Consider the following 17,312-nt stretch of genomic DNA (forward strand, 5'->3'; position numbering starts at 1 on the left):
TAGGGTTATGCTTGATCTACACCTTTATAAAAGGTTTCAGAGTAGCAGCCGTGTTAGGCTGTATTCGCAAAAAGAAAAGGAGTTCTTGTGGCATCTCAGAGACTAACCAATTTTGTGAGCTACAGCTTATGTTCAAGTAAATTGGTTAGTCTCTAAGGTGCCAAAAGTACGCCTTTTCTTTTTATTTTAATGTTATTAATGGGGCTTAAAGATTTAGCAATAGGGCTGTGCAAACAGTTTGCAAAGAACCTAATACCATGTGAAATCCTGGTGGGTTTGGAGCTCAGTTGGATTTGAGAACATCAGCCCAGGCTCTGGAACAATGTGCAAACCCAGGATGTGGTGGTTTTTTTTTTTGTTTTTTTTTTACAACCCCACATCCTTTCTTAAAGGTACCTCTTCTCCACCTTCAGATGGCAGCAAAAAGGCTGCTACCCTTGCCCCATGCCTCAGTGACTGGGCTAGGGATTTACAGACAACCCATCAACTTTAGCACATAGAATTAAGGAGCCAATGGGATCCCACTGTAACTGTGCTATAGCTTATACTCTCAGAGAAGCTTCCAAAACTCTCTTCCCTTTTGAAAAGGGTTGAACTGTCTGGGTGGGTGAAGGTATCTTCTTTCTTCTCTTCCCCTTCACCCCTCAAAATTTGAGCCTTGGGAGGGCCTTTGCTCTCCCTACCCCAATCTAGTGTGGAAAGTGGTGGAGGAGAGAAAATCCCTAAAAAGGTTAATTCTTGAGAACTCAGCTTTGTGCAGAATCCAACCACTAAGCCTGCTAGGTTGCCACCAGCACCTGCAAATAGACCCCAGAGGCTGTTCAGTTCATGTGCTTTTTGGTGAAATCAGTTTAATTGGGGTCACCCAGCTGCAGCTGTAAACGGGAGCACTCTAGGCACAGAGAGAGACGCAGACCGAGCTGAGGTGGGGCTATTTTGTGTACGTAGGGTTTTTAAAAATATTTTCTTCATTATTTTGCGGCTGGAAGAGATGCCTGTATGGAAACCTTAAGGGAGGGGAGAAGTCTACTTTGGGAGGCATGAATCATCCCATAAATACACACTGAGAGGTTGTGGCAGCAGAGAGCAGGGTTGGCTTTTTTTTTTTTTTTCTTCTTCTTCTTCTTCAAAAACATGGCTGAAGCTGGGACAGGCTTTCTGGAGCAGCTCAAGTCCTGCATCGTCTGGTCGTGGACTTACCTCTGGACCCTGTGGTTCTTCATCATGCTTTTCCTAGTCTACATCCTGAGGGTGCCTTTGAAGATCAATGACAATCTAACCACAGGTAAACCACATTCTCCTCGGAAACCTCGCGGGCGCTTTCCCGCAGTCCCCCCACCCCCCTTCCCCAAGTTAGTGCAACTTGTGCGGGAGAGAGGGACACGTCTGCAGGCAGAGCTCGTCCGCGAGCCGCGCAGGGGGCTCTCTGCAGCGCTGGGCAGGGGGATTACACTGGAAAGTTGAACTCGCCCCAGTTCAGACTCCTGATCTCCCTTTGCAGCCTGGCACATAAGCCCTGGATTCCCCCTCCTCCCCCCCTCGCCTGTTGCAGGCTCCTCAGGTGCCCGCTGGCGGCTGGAACTGGAGGGAGAGGGGGGGGGGAAATGGGCTGCCTGCAGCTGGCTGCTCCCCTGCCTAGGCCAGGCGGGAGAGACGCGGGGCAGCCCTCGCTCTGCGTCTGTGCACGGAGCAGGGGCAGTTTATTGCCCTGCTCCGCCCGCCCGCCCGCCACGACCGGGTTACTGCAGCTGGCTGAGAACCGAGGAGAAGAAGGTGCTTCCCCCCGCCCCCGGGGTTCAGAATAGCCCCCCAGGCAGCGCTGCCTCCGGAAGCCACAGGGCTGCCTGCACGCCCCGGGCAAGCCCCCTGCCCCGCGTCGGCGGGCAGCTGCAGCCCGCGTCTCCCGTCCCTGCGGCTCCTTCTCTCCGCCAGGGGCCGGCAAGCGCTCGCTGCCCGCAGCGGGTGGGGGTGCGCGGTACGGTGCCACGCCGTGTGCGCCTGGGGCTGCCCGCGGGGGCGTGGGAGTGTCCGCCAGCGGTGCACAGCTGGGGAATAGCCCCGGGCCGGAGGGCAGAGCCAAGCTTGCCTTGAGGATAAGGACTGTCCTCTCTAAACAGGGCCAGCCGGGGTCCCTCTCTGGGCACAGGTTGCTCTGTGTGTGTGTGTCAGGGGCATGGCTAGGTGCTTATGGGGCTGCCTCTCCCATGAGGAGATATTTATTCAAACCTGAGGTTTTGCCCTGGAGAAGTGCAACAGCGCGGAGGGTTGCCTCTTGCCAGGAGGGTGCTGCTTTTAGCAACTGGCTGCCGTAAGTGAGGCTCAGCGAGAGTCCCCTTCCCTAAACATTGCAGTGTCGTGCACTTGGGAGCCGCACAGCTCAGGGCTAATGCCCTCCTAAAGGCACTTTTAAAAATAAACTCGAAATCAGGTGCTCAAGCTGCTAAACATTGCAGATCCTGTTATGAAACATCCTGTTACAAGACTCAAATGGTTTGATAAACCAGAACACAGTTCTAATCATCGTGGTTTTCCTAATGTTTTGTTAAAGAAATTCTTGGCTGTGGTGAGGCGATTTGGTTTAGCAGAGGCAGGAGTTTGGCCTGGTGGCTGATACAGCGCAAGGTTCAACGTTAGCGTGTGTGGTGGGGTATATATGAATCCTTAGTGGCATCTGCTTCCTGCCCGCCAACCAGCAGTTCGTCCCCCAGATCCTGTGTGAATTGGGAGATTGCTCCCAGAATATGGGGCATTGTGAAATATGAGGAAAAATCAAAAGTGAGCATTCGAGACAAATGGGGCTGTGTAAGTGACATAAGACTTAAGTGGCTACTGTAGCACTGCAATAAGTTTAGCCATAATTTTAGAAAATCTTGTAAAGCATATCCTATAACCTTCATTACTAAGGAAGTCCAAAACTGTAACAATAAGGCCCTATTAAATGTGTTAAAACGATAACCTCCATGGCTTACAATAGTATAAATGTATTTGAAAAATTGACCTAATAAAATAATAGTGTTATTACATACACTAGTGCCTGACCCAGTGCCTGGGTGAGACTGGGGCATGGATGAGAGCTAGTTGGCTGAAACTCAGTGTAGAGTTGCTGGTAGTTTGAGGGAAGCAACTAGAAGCTATAGTGAGGATTTGATCCACCCTTTGTCTTGATAGTATGTGTCCACTTTTCACAGTCTGGGGTCTTGGATCTTGGGTCTCCAGTTGCTGTTCAATTGTCATCTAATAACAATTTTGTGGACAGCGTGTTTTCCTTTTTTGGCTGGCGAGGAAATTGCATTCATTTCTTTCACATGTGAACCTTGGTTACTGTGATCCATCCCTTTCCCACTTTAAAATTAGATTATTCTAAAGCTACACCGATCCGGCGGGTAGTGTAGACGTGGTCTTAGAGTGGGAGTTCTGGCAGAGCATTCATCATGAGAGGCCCTCCACTTTGCAGCCTACTATCTTTCCTATTTCTTCTTCATCTCATCATCATTGAATTGGTTGAACTAATGGGCATGCTGCAAGGCCTGTTTGTTTACCCAGGTTGCTGAGGAGGGTATAATGATGGCTGATATGTTGGAGGGATGAGGCTGTTGGTTGGGCTTGATTTGCTGTAGTTGGTTATTTTATTCTTTTGGTTTTGAAGTGAGAAACAACTGTTGATTTTACTTTGATTGTATTTTTAATTTTTTGGCAAAGGTGCCTGAGGCCCTGGATAGTCTCTTTTTAATGTATATTTGTTATAAATCAAAATACATTAAAATGTATAGTGTCAACAGTGTGCTAGGAATTCACGGATATGGTCTCTGCTTTGAAGAGCTTACAGTCCTTGAAGAATCAGGTCTAAGATGTAATGAGAAGCAGTCTGATTGAATGATATTTTACATATAGCAGGTTAGTTTTATTCTTTTGATTGGACTTGTTGCGGGGGTGGGGGAGTGGTAGGAAGGTTCTAACCTTTTATTTAACTTTCCTCCCCACTCTGTGACTGTGGAGAAGTCACAGACAATAACTCATGAGGTGGAAGTGAGCTCAACCTGACATCTAGAGGGCAGGTCACAATGTCTGGCCTCCCTTGGTGCAGACCACATCCTCTGGTTATGGAACCTGGGCATCAGGCTCCGACGTCTGCATTACAAGAGAGTTCTAACTTCCCACCACCTCTCTAGGATGGACTTAAGGGTATAGCCAGAGAAAATCTTTTAAGGGCTAAATTGAGAGTTTACTCTCAGTTCATAGGCAAGGAGCACTGAGTAGCTGTGCTGCTCCAAGAGCAGACTGAGTCACAATTCTACCCCTGGCTCCCTCTTAACTCCCTCCCAGAGCAATCTGTTACTGTCCTATGCCAATTTACTTCCCTGCTTTGCTAAGATATGCTGGCCAGTGGCATACTGGAGAGGCAGAGTCAAGGCTCTGCTAGTTTCTTGCACCTATCGACCTGCTTCCTACCTGCCTCTATGGCAGGGGGTATAGTGGCTCCCTGGAGACCACTTTATCCCCCTCTCCACACTGACCCACAGCCTATTCAGGGGACTATAGGGGGCATCTTATGGTGCATTGTGATCTTGCTCTAAGTGAAAAATATTACATTATTTTAGAAAATAGCAAAACCCTCTTAAAGTGTTTTGTTTTTCTTTTTATTTTAAGAAAAGACATATTTGATTAGATTGAAAGCTCTTTGGGATGGGGACTGTCTTTTGGTTATATGCGGGCACATAGCTGCTACCACTGTACAAAAAATAACATATACATTTGATGTAAAAAAGTGCTATTTTTTCTGTATTACTCTTTAGAAGAACTTGGGCTATTGGGTACCCAGGCATAGATGCAGAGCCTTGCACCTCTTTCTAATTCACTGGCTTAAATCAATAGTGGCCAAAAGCCGTTAACTTCTAATGGATGGCTCGTCTCAGGCAGCCTTGCGGCTGATATTGTCAAGAATTGAATGGTTCTAGAGACTGACCAGTCCTCTGTTCCAGAGAGATGGCTCCTAGTTGGAATTGAGTCCGAGTGGTTGGGCAACATTGGGAAGCTTTCCTCTACTTCCCATGCTGTACATATTCTGTGGATAAACAGGAAACTTCCGTTCCAGGGCTGTCAATCCTTAACCCGTGGATCATATGAATAATTGGTGGCATATTCAGGGATTGGGGCATGGGGGTGGTCAAAAGGAAAATATATTTATGAAAAATTCATAGTTTATTTGAGAGAAGCAGACTGGGCACTGTGGCAAGGGTGAAATCCTTGACTTGATGTAAATTGTACAAACAGAAATAAAGTGTGTGTGTGTGTGTGTGTATATATATATATATATATATATATATATATATATATATATATATATATATATATATATATGGCCTCTTAGCACTTTTTTATAAAGCAGGCCTCGGGCAAAGATTAGAAACCAGGTCATTCTTTTGAATGAAACTGAGAAGTAAAAGATAGCAGAAAGGTTTCTAGAAGATCATCATTGTAGCAGAGGGCTCCCTGCCCATACTATTAAGCCTGGTATATACCCAAAATCCCATTAGTTTACTGAACCAGCAGTAATTTACATAGTGTTAGCCAGTCTGAACTGGGGAGTCTTACCCATGTTAAAGATAAAGCTGTATCTTTTCCCCCTTCAACTCCAGCTGTAACTCATTTATTTTTTCTGCATTTGAGGAAGGTAGTTGTCTCCTCAAAAGCTGTAATACCAGGCAACAGCTTTTTGGGGAGTAGAAAGTGTGAGATATGCAAAACCATTCCCTCTGGGAAGCTGAGAATATTATCTCCACAGTGTTTGCCAGCCCCATTTGGTTTGAGAAGGAAATACATTGAGATCTGACTTGATCCTAGGACTCCTACCTGCACACAGTAGATTCAAAGCACTACAGACTTCATAGAATATCAGGGTTGGAAGGGACCCCTGAAGGTCATCTAGTCTAACCCCCTGCTTGAAGCAGGACCAATTCCCAGTTAAATCATCCCAGCCAGGGCTTTGTCAAGCCTGACCTTAAAAACCTCTAAGGAAGGAGATTCTACCACCTCCCTAGGTAACACATTCCAGTGTTTCACCACCCTCTTAGTGAAAAAGTTTTTCCTAATATCCAATCTAAACCTCCCCCACTGCAACTTGAGACCATTACTCCTCGTTCTGTCATCTGCTACCATTGAGAACAGTCTAGAGCCATCCTCTTTAGAACCCCCTTTCAGGTAGTTGAAAGCAGCTATCAAATCCCCCCTCATTCTTCTCTTCTGCAGGCTAAACAATCCCAGCTCCCTCAGCCTCTCCTCATAAGTCATGTGTTCTAAACCCCTAATCATTTTTGTTGCCCTTCGCTGGACTCTCTCCAATTTATCCACATCCTTCTTGTAGTGTGGGGCCCAAAACTGGACACAGTACTCCAGATGAGGCCTCACCAATGTCGAATAGAGGGGAATGATCACGTCCCTCGATCTGCTCGCTATGCCCCTACTTATACATCCCAAAATGCCATTGGCCTTCTTGGCAACAAGGGCACACTGCTGACTCATATCCAGCTTCTCGTCCACTGTCACCCCTAGGTCCTTTTCCGCAGAACTGCTGCCTAGCCATTCGGTCCCTAGTCTGTAGCGGTGCATTGGATTCTTCCATCCTAAGTGCAGGACCCTGCACTTATCCTTATTGAACCTCATCAGATTTCTTTTGGCCCAATCCTCCAATTTGTCTAGGTCCTTCTGTATCCTATCCCTCCCCTCCAGCGTATCTACCACTCCTCCCAGTTTAGTATCATCCGCAAATTTGCTGAGAGTGCAATCCACACCATCCTCCAGATCATTTATGAAGATATTGAACAAAACCGGCCCCAGGACCGACCCTTGGGGCACTCCACTTGATACCGGCTGCCAACTAGACATGGAGCCATTGATCACTACCCGTTGAGCCTGACAATCTAGCCAGCTTTCTACCCACCTTATAGTGCATTCATCCAGCCCATACTTCCTTAACTTGCTGACAAGAACACTGTGGGAGACCGTGTCAAAAGCTTTGCTAAAGTCAAGAAACAATACATCCACTGCATTCCCTTCATCCACAGAACCAGTAATCTCATCATAAAAGGCGATTAGATTAGTCAGGCATGACCTTCCCTTGGTGAATCCATGCTGGCTGTTCCTGATCACTTTCCTCTCATGCAAGTGCTTCAGGATTGATTCTTTGAGGACCTGCTCCATGATTTTTCCAGGGACTGAGGTGAGGCTGACTGGCCTGTAGTTCCCAGGATCCTCCTTCTTTCCTTTTTTAAAGATTGGCACTACATTAGCCTTTTTCCAGTCATCCGGGACTTCCCCAGTTCACCACGAGTTTTCAAAGATAATGGCCAATGGCTCTGCAATCACATCATGGTGGACAGTAAACAGGATTTAAAAAACATTAAGACCTCAGGCAGATTGTTTTTTGGACACTTGCAAGGTATTATTCTAATTATTTCATTCTTTTATTCTTGTTTATGTATTTACAATGTTGGCAGAATTTGATTTTTATTTATTTTATAATTTCAACTGATAATACTGATTAAGCATTTTTTTTGTTTTTGAAAGTTCACAGTTGCACAAAATTATGGGGTTTAAGCATTTATTTTTAGAAATTTTTACAGCTGTAAGTTTCCATAGTTGTGGGAAGTTGTATGGGGATCAGGCAACGGGGTGTCAGACAATAATTGTTAAAGCTTTATAACCATGAAAACTTAAATTTTTAACATCACATGTCTAAATATACAAAGTAAATATCCTTACATTGAATTCTAATCTGCTCTCAAACCACATTTTTCTTCTTTGCCAATCTAAAATTTTAATTATTCATAGAAATATTTTTTTCATCAGTTTGTGTAAGGTGAAATCAACATTTACTAATAAAAATCTAATCCTACCAAACCTACAGTGATAATATGTATAAGACTGACTGTACTGTCTAGCAGTACCCAGCAGATATGTTTAAACACTTTTTGTAGCATCTTCTCCATTTCAGAAAACTGTGGAGTCCATATGAGAACTAATCAAATGCGTGTTGCTTCTACTTTTTTTTTCTGGGATTGAAGTATCTCATTCACTGTTCTGCTATTTCAGTTGAAATACATTATTATAGCAGCGTTCAGATGAGTCATCATGTTTTTCACTGAAATGACCCAGACACAACTGATGTGCCAGTATGAAGGCTAAAAATGGGAAAAGCCTTTCACAGCTGTGGCTTTTAAGGCAAACAAGCAACTCCTAAACTTTGCAATGAAAATTAGTTACAGTAGGAGAACAAAAAGAAAAGGAGGACTTGTGGCACTTAGAGACTAACAAATTTATTTGAGCATAAGCTTTCGTGAGCTACAGCTCACTTCATCGGATGCATTCAGTAGGAGAACAGTATACAAAATGTGGCTTTTATACTTTATCTGTCCCCATATAGTACCACACAGCATTCTGATTAGAATATTAGCACAATACAGTCTCAGTAAAGTGTATGTTAAATAGATTAAAAACTGGCTAATTTGCGGATCTCAAAATGTAGTCAGTTGTCAATGGGGAACCATCATCAAATGGGAGTACTAGATTGGTACTAGACCTGATACTATTATTCCTCATTTTCATCAGTGATCTGAAAGTAAATATGAAAACACTTAGCACACTGGGCCCATATAGGAAAAAAATTCAAGACATGCCTCCAGTGTGGAGGACTGTACTCTGGGAAGCAGTGACTCTAAAAAAGAATTTATGGGTCATAGTGGACAAGCAACTCAATATGAGTTTCCAATGCAAAGCTGTGGCAAAATGGGCTAATGTGATGCTTTGATGGGTAAATGGGAGTAGGGAGGTGATTTTATCATTTTACCTCTATATACAGCATTGGTGAGTCTGATAATAGACTACTGTGTCCGCTGTTCCAGTGTCCACAGTTTAAAAAGAATGTTGAAAAATTGGAGAAGGCACAGAAAACAGCCATAAAATGATTCAAGGGCTGGAGAATATACCTGTCAGTGAGAGACTTAGAGAGCTCAGTTTGTTTAGTTGATCAAACAGAAAACTGAGAAGTGACTTGATTACAGTGTATAAATTCTTCTAAGTGGAGAATATACTGAATACTAAAGAGCTCTTTAATCTCCGGGACAAAGGCATAGCAAGAACTCGTGGCAGAAAGCTGAAGTCAGACACACTCAAACTGGAAATAAGGTGTACGTGTTTAAGAGTGAAGGTGATTAAGCCAGTGGTTCCCAAATTTTTCAGGGTCGCACCCCTCCATACCCCTGTCCATTTCCCGGGGTATGGGGGGGGATGCAGATAGAGATAAAGGGGACAAGGCTGGGGGTGGGTCTGGAGTCAGGAGCAGAGTCCTGGCTGGGGCTGGGGGAAGGGCCAGAGCAGAGCTGGGGGCGGAGCAGGCCTGGGTGGCGCTCCTTTCCACCCCTCATGGGGGCTGGCCTGGGCTCTGCTGCGCCTCCCTGAATGTTCCTCCATGCCCTCCTAGAGGGATGTGCCCCACAGTTTGGGGGGATTAAGCACTGAAACAGACCATGAAGGAAAGTGACGGATTCTCCGTCTTTTGATGTTTTCAAATCAGGACCGGATGCCTTTCTGAAAGATATGCTTTAATGAAAGACAAGTTATTGGGCTCAGTCCCGGGGTAACTTGATGAAATGTAATGATCTGTGATATACAGGAGGTCAGACTAGGTGATCTAATGGTCCCTTCTGGCTTTAAACTATGAATTTATGAATATGGAGTGTGATATTATTTTCCTTTTGATGTGTATATATTAGTACTCCTACCATTCTGTGGCTCTGTTGGGGCTGGCAATGCTGGTTAGTCTTGTTTTATATTAGTAGGGAGCGCAATCTATGAATCCATGTAAGGCCTGATAGTCCTCTCAGTTACACCATTTTTACATCAGTGCAACTCTAGTATCTTTAGTGGAGTTACTTCTTACAGTGGGAGTCAGGTCCATGATATAACACTACACCCATTCCATTTGATCTCAGTAAAATTTAAAAAACAAAATGCCAAAGTTAATTTTTAAATTAATCAACAATAACCTTTGAACTACTGTAACCATGACATCCTTTTAACCAGGAAACAGTACAGCATATTCAGGCTGGAATACTAAAATAAAACAAGAATTTAAATAAGGAATGTGATGTCTTAGTCCAAAATAAATAGAATACACTTGATTATTTTTATAAATAGTTTCCCTTCAAGTCAGCAGCTAGAGTCAACATCAATGTGAATTGGATTAGGACACACCTTTTATACAAATATACAACTTGTTTTTTTCCCCCCTGCGATAACAGTTCTGCCCTTTATTCCTTTTCTGAAATAAATAGTGTTTAACTTTTGAGACTCAATTGCTGACTACTGTGTATTTCCTTTTGAGGGTAAAAGAAAGATAGATTTAATTACTAGGGCATTAAACATCATTTGTTGCATTTGGCTTGTGACAGGACAGATAAGCAGATTCATCAGAGGCTTTTGTGAGTCACTGAAAGTAGAGAAGTTTAGAGATCTGACTTCCTAAAAATGGACATAACTATAGAGATTTTTCAATATCAATTGTTCCACCTCCCTATTAATCTAATGTTTTGTCTGCATCTTATTACTGGGTACCTATCTCCATCCTAGCTGAGTGGAGAAAAAAACTCTAACCAGTGGAGACCACTGTTACCCAGTTCAGCATTCAGCCACGAGAATGTGCCATAATCCCTGGCATACAGGGAAAAGGAAATTGTATCCTTGTGAGGTCAGAGGGAACCAGGCTCATGGGAGGGAGACAGAAGATGCCTGTATGCAGCAGGCCAGACGCTGCAGCCTGGGAGGAAAGGTCAGGCTGCCTAGACAACTGGGTTAGGAATTGCTAAGTAATTTGCATTGGGTTTTTGCATCCTTTGATTCTGGCAGCATACACGGAATCTGAATATTCATAGGATTCCATCGAAGGCAACAACCTAATGCTTGGAGCACCAGACATCTGGAGGGAACAGGTCTATCTCAACACTTACTGCAACACCCTGCAGTATATGAGTTGGCTACAGCAGGGTTAAAAAACAACAATAATAAAAATCCTGTCATGAGAATTATCCCATATTTGGGCCAGATTCAGCAATCAGAGCACTAGCCTGGGACTTGGAAACCACAGCTTTGATAGAGACTTCCTGTGTGCGCTTAGGGAAATCACTTAGGGTAGAGTTCTGCCCCATTGAAGTCAATGGGAGTATTCCCACTGACTTCAGTGTGGGGCTAGGATTTCAGCTTCTATATGTGTCTTCACTGCAGAGTTGACTCAGACTCTTATTCAGGTGTCCCTAACCCCGCTCCCATCCACACACACTACCCTCTCACCTGAGTTTGGTGGTGCTTTCAGCCTGGGCTATCTGTCCCAGCAGGTTAGAACCTGGGTTCCGCTTTAAGTCAGGCAGGTAACCCACCCACTTTGCAGTGAGGATTCAGGCTAACTCACTTGAGTGCTGACAGTCTTCCAATGCTTTTCAAGAAGAATAGGCAGGCTCTCCCACAATTCACTGAGTGAGAATCAAAGAGTGATTCCTCTTGCAGGAGTGCAAAGAACGATGGGATATGCCCCCAGTAGTGCTAGTAACACATGCAGGGGAGTGCAGCACCAGTGAAGACTCAGTAATTTGAGTAGGGCTTTCCAGAGTGTCCCCCCTCCCCACTCCCTACCCCCGGGCTCGGCTAACCTGCATGTTTGGAGCCAGGTTCCAATCACCCAGGTTAAGTTTGCAGTGAACACATAATCTAAAATGTTCAGTGCCTCAGTTCTCCATCTGTGAAATGGGGATAAGGGTACTTCCCTATATCACAGGGGTGTCGTAAGGAAAAATACACAGAGTGAGGCACACAGACACTACAGTGATGGGGTCCCCCTAAGATAGATTCATTGGTATGTTCAGCTATATGGTTGAGCAGCTGGAGCATACCAGTGAATCTAATCCTTTAAGTCTTCATGTTAAGCAATAAATCCATTTAAGAAAACAAAGAGTCTGATTTTATAAGCGGTAACATTGTGGGAGATGCATGTGGGCAAAATGGAGCCCTCCCCACAATTTCTGAAAGCAAGAATATACTGATTTTGGGGGCATTGTTTGTGAGTGAAAAATGGTAGTTTCTAATCTCTGCCTCCCAGATTTATAGACAACAAAAGAAGGGTTAGCATAGGACAACACATAGTGGGTACCCAAATGGGTTGACCCGAAGAAGAACTGTGTGTAGCTCAAAATCTGTTTGTTTTTTTTTCACCAGTAGAAATTGGTCCAATAAAAGATAATCCTTCACCCACTTGTCACCCAGTAATCAGTCATATTATACAAGACTACAAGGTATAGTAGAAAATGTAATTTATATCTACTCCTAAAACTACCTTAAACTAGTGGCCACTTCATGTCATCTACTGTGGGTAGGGTTGCCACTTTTGGTTGAATGTATTCCTGCAGATTTCATTACATGACATAATCTTTAATTAAAGATTAATCTTGAATTCAAGATTAATCTTTAATTCCTGGAGACTCCAGGCCAATCCTGGAGGCTTGGCAACCCTAACTGTGGGGTGTTTGGGGCCCTGGGATCTACATAAGTGAAGATCTAGGGTGACATCCTGATTCTATTGAAGTCAGTGGAGATTTTGCTATTAATGTAAATGGGACCAGGATTTCGCTCTTAGGGAGCTCTTCAACTAGTCCAAGAATGATTCCCTCCAGGCAGTGTTTTTTCTGAACGGTCATGGAGCCCATTGCCAAGTGTGTGGGGAGGGGGGGGGGAAGAGGTGAAGGACAGCAAAAACTACTCTGCCCCTAGTACCTTCATGAGGGGTAAGGCAAGGTTTTAGTGGTGTAGAAGGCCATCAGCTCTTGATTCGAATTAATTTCAAAATATGTTATCTCCGACTGCATCAAAAAGGTGTCTTGAATGTGTGGACAGAGTGATTGTTCCTGCTCATTCCAGTTCAAGACAATTAATAATTAGAATCTGAAACTATTAGTTTGAAAAAGTACAAGGGAAAGGACTTTCAGTTTTGTATAACTTTAAAAAAAAAATGGAAAGTGAGCAGCCTGTATTTCTTTGGGGGAGGATTGGGGGCTTTTGTTTCTATATTGACCAGATAGTCGGTAATAACTTAGCCCAGTTTCAAAGCCTACTTTCTTTTATGGTCCTGATTTCATAATATTGTTTGTGTGAATTATGTAAATGTACATATTACAACAACAAATCTCGGGTGAAATCCTGATACCATTAAAGTCAATGGCAGAACTCCCATTGATTTCAGTGGGGCCAGATTTCACTCCAACAATGCAATCGTTTTTAATTTTTTTTTTTTAATTTGAATTGCTTAATGTAAAGAGTTAACGATAGCTAAGGCTCCATGTTTGTCATGGAAGTCATGGATTCCGTGACTTCTGCAGAGGCTAGTGTACCTGGCCTGGGCCTGCTTGGGCAGCCTCTGGGTCAGGCGTACCAGCCGCTGCTGGGGCAGACTCGGGCCACCCTGCCATAGGCGTTTGGGTGTGCGGGGGCTCATGGCTGGGGGTTGGAGTGCGGGGCAGCGCTTTCCTGCGGGGGGCAGTGCTCCATGGCTGGGGTGCGGGGCAGCGCTTACCTGCGGGGGGCAGTGCTCCCCGGAAGGGAGACAGCAACTTCCCCTCTCTCAGCTCCTAGCTCCAATGCTGCCTCCGCCCGCAGGCACCGCCCCCACAGCTCCCATTGGCCTCGATTCCCAGCCAATGGGAGCTACAGAACTGGGACTTAGGGTGGAGCAGAGGCAGCACGTGGGGCCTGGAGCTGGGTTCCCCGCTTGCCTGGAGCTGGGTAGGGAGCCTGCCCCCGCACCCTCCCAGCACGCACGGTGCTCCCCTGGGTCACCCTCCTGAATCGCCCCTCTCCCGCAAGTTTTAGTCAGGGGTATACAGTAAAAGTCATGGACAGGTCACAGGTCATGAATTTTTGTTTACTGCCCATGACCTGTCCATGACTTTTACTAAAATTGCCTGTAACTAAAATGTAGCCTTAATGATAGCACCACTTTAACTATATCAGTTTTAATCCTGCATAGAGATTTTATTTTAAAACAAGAAATCTAATAATTTTTTATTTAGATTTTATTTGTGATCTTGGCTCAATTTTTTTGCAGATTGCATCTGATAGTACATGCGGCTAGTTTTGAACAACACTATTAATTACTTTTCTTTAATTTTGTTGTTTGTAATATTTTTATTAAAATGGAAATTTTTTTCTTTTTAAATAAACGCTGATTTTATTTTTTTCTTCATTTCTAATGAATCTGAAACAAACCTCTTTTTGTTTATTGTTCACCACCATCTTCAATTATGTCAGTTACAGCTCTGGAAAGTGTTAGCTGTGACGTAGAGCCTGTAAGCAATGTTTGCATATTAGGTGTTTTTGTTTGCTTGTCTTTGTCCTGCAAAAATGGTGGCGATTTGGATTGTTAATATTAAATTTAGATTAAGATTCAAGTGGATACTGCACACCAGATTTTAACAGTTTTAAGGTATGTAAAATTTTGGGCGTGATCTGTTTGGAAAGTGCCCTTTTAAGCTTTAAAAGAGAGACGATTACTTGCAGAAATGTAGCATACTATTTGCAACATGGATTTCTGTTTCAAAGACTTCAGATTAGGGCTACCTTAAAAGAAAAAAAAGAATGAAAATTAAAATTTGTCGCCTGATAAGTGGAGCATGTAGTGGTATAGTAGAAGACTTCTGACCTAGAAATTTAAATATTTCCTTTCAGAGTGAGTTAGTTTGTTTTTGTTTTAACTCAGGGATATGGTTTTCAGTTATTTGGCAAAAAACTCTCAAATGAAAGCAGCTGTTAATGAAGTTCCAATCTAATGCAGAGATAGCAAAAATATTTTAAGGTGTTTTAAAAACTGGCTTTTTTCCAGAGGGGTTGTAATACACTGAACTGCCAATATTTCAGAGGAAACATGCAAACCAGGCTATTTGAAGCTCTGCATGATAAAATCTTGAACAAAAGTACTATGGACTCGTCCTGACTGATGTACAAATGCTGAATTATACTGTAAGCTCTTAACTAAACTGCAAGATCATCTGGGCAGGGACCTTGGTTAAAATTTGCAGAATTGCCTAAACCCCATTTTCAGAACTGACTTAGGCACATTGGACCATATGTAAAAGGTATTTAGGCACTTAAAGATGCAGATAGGTGCCCAGTAAGATTTTCAAAAGCTTCTATGCCCCTAACTCCCATGTCTCTGAAAATTCCACAAGGTGCCTATCAGTTTCTTGAGGTGCCTACATATTTTTGATTCTCAGTGGGACCTAGGCTCCTAAGTGTTTAAGTCAGTTTTGAAAATGAAAGAGACTCCTAAGTCATGTAGGTGCTTCTGAAAAGTTTACTCCTTATCTTCTGGTAGATGTTTAAAAACTGAATATGGCCTTATTTGCATAGATAAAAGAAAAGTAATAGCTTTGCATAAATCAATCCAGTAAGTTTGCATATACAGAAGAAAAAGTAGCTAACACTGCCCATTTACAGTGAATATTCAGGAAAGTCCTTGAACAAATAAGTATACATAATTCCAAACAAAAGCACTATATATTAAACAAACTAGCAAAAAGGGCTAACATGATACTTGAATGCATTAATACGAATATTAGTAGGAACAGGAGTAGGTAGCTAATATCACTTCTGCATACAGCACTGGTGAGGTCATTCCTGGAATACTGTGTTCTGGTGTCCACACTTTAAAAGGGATGTTGAAAAGTTGGAGAGGGTACATAGAAGAGCCATGAAAATGATTCAAGGTTTGGAAAACAGACCGTACAAAGACTAATGGAGCTCAATCTATTTAGCTAATCAAATAAATGGTTAAGAGGCAACTTGACCACAGTTTATAATTACCTACACAGGGAGACAATATCCAATAGCAGAGGGTTCTTTAATCTAGCAGGCAAAGGCATAACCAGAACCAATAGCTGGAAGTTGAAGACAGCAAAGTTCAAGCTGGAAATAAGGCTCACACTTTTTAACCGTGAACATAATCAGCTGTTGGAACCAATCACCGAAGGATGTGGGAAACTCTCCAGCCCTTGGAGTCTTTAAATCATGATTGGCTCTCTCTCTGAAACATATGCTGCAGTTCAACCACAAGTTGTTGGGCTGGAGTTAGGAATCATCGAGTTGAAATACGGCCTGTGTTATGCAGATGGTGAGACTAGACTATCATTATTTTTGGCCTTAATATCTCTGAGTTTATGCAACATTAAGGCCCTGACCAGGCAGGCACTTATGAACATGCTTAACTCGAGTGCAAGTTATGTCACTGACTCTAATACCACATGCTTAAAACTGAGCGCTTCTATAAGAGTTTACAGGATTGGGGCCTCAGGTTACAAAATGATTTGAGGGATGGAGAAAATGCCATACTTAATGAGCTCAATCTGTTTCATTTATCACAAGATGGAGAAGTGACTTGATTTCAGGGCATAAATACTTTCAAATGGAAAAAAATACTGGTTACTAGAGGGCTCTTTAATCTAGCAGATTAAGGCATAACAGGAACCAATGGCTGGAAGCTGAAGCCAGAAAAATTCAAATAAGAAATAAGGCACATATTTTTAATGATGAGGGTGATTCACCATTGGAACACACCACCAGGGGTAGTGGTGGATTCTCCATCTCTTAAAGTCTTCAAATCAAGACTGGATGCCTTTCTGAAAGATACGTGTTAGCCAAACACAAGTCATGCTTTCGTGAAACTTAAGTTACTGGGCTCAGTACAGGGTAACTGGGGGGAAATTTAATGGCCTGTGGCATGCAAGAGTGATGAGCTAATGATTCCTTTTGGCCTTAAACTATATGAACACGAAGTAATTCAAAGTAAAACAACGACAAAGTTACGGTAGCCTGCGCACCAATCACAGCCTTGAGGTTGCTACTGTGGGTGACAAGAAAAAAGTTAACTTTATTCGAAAGAGATTTTCAGATGTAACTATTTAAATCCCAACTCCAAGCATCTGCCAATACCTTTCATGCAACTGAGAGCTATATGGGAGGTATTTACTATGTGCAGTAGATTTCTAGCCAAACCAGAATACTGAAGGCAATGGTCAGAAATATCACTTGGCTATCACCCATTTGGAAACATTGCAGAAATGGAAGCATAGAGAAATGAAGGCTGTGGTCCTGCAAATGTTTGTACATCTGTTTGACTTTACACACAAATCAATGGGATTAAGTTAAAATTAAGAATGTGCATGAGTATTTGCAGGAGTGGAGTTTAAATAATTTGCAGGATTGGGGAAACCTGTAGCATAGAA

General features: G+C 43.2%; 1 protein-coding gene across 4 annotated transcripts in view; it reads left to right on the plus strand.

Moving 5' to 3' along the window:
• The first annotated feature begins 1,098 nt into the window (after nt 1-1,098).
• The window catches only part of ST7 (suppression of tumorigenicity 7), a 233,057-nt gene continuing 216,843 nt past the window's right edge, over nt 1,099-17,312 (plus strand). The window contains exon 1 of one of the 4 annotated variants that reach the window (XM_073328161.2): nt 1,099-1,285. In XM_073328161.2, the coding sequence (XP_073184262.1) occupies nt 1,135-1,285 (151 nt within the window). In that variant the 5' untranslated portion in view covers nt 1,099-1,134. The remainder of the gene's footprint in view (nt 1,286-17,312) is intronic. The other 3 variants (XM_073328156.2, XM_073328160.1, XM_073328158.2) reach the window with 3 other exon arrangements.

Source organism: Lepidochelys kempii, chromosome 1 (genome assembly GCF_965140285.1).
Source record: "Lepidochelys kempii isolate rLepKem1 chromosome 1, rLepKem1.hap1, whole genome shotgun sequence".
Taxonomy (NCBI): Eukaryota; Metazoa; Chordata; order Testudines; family Cheloniidae; genus Lepidochelys; species Lepidochelys kempii.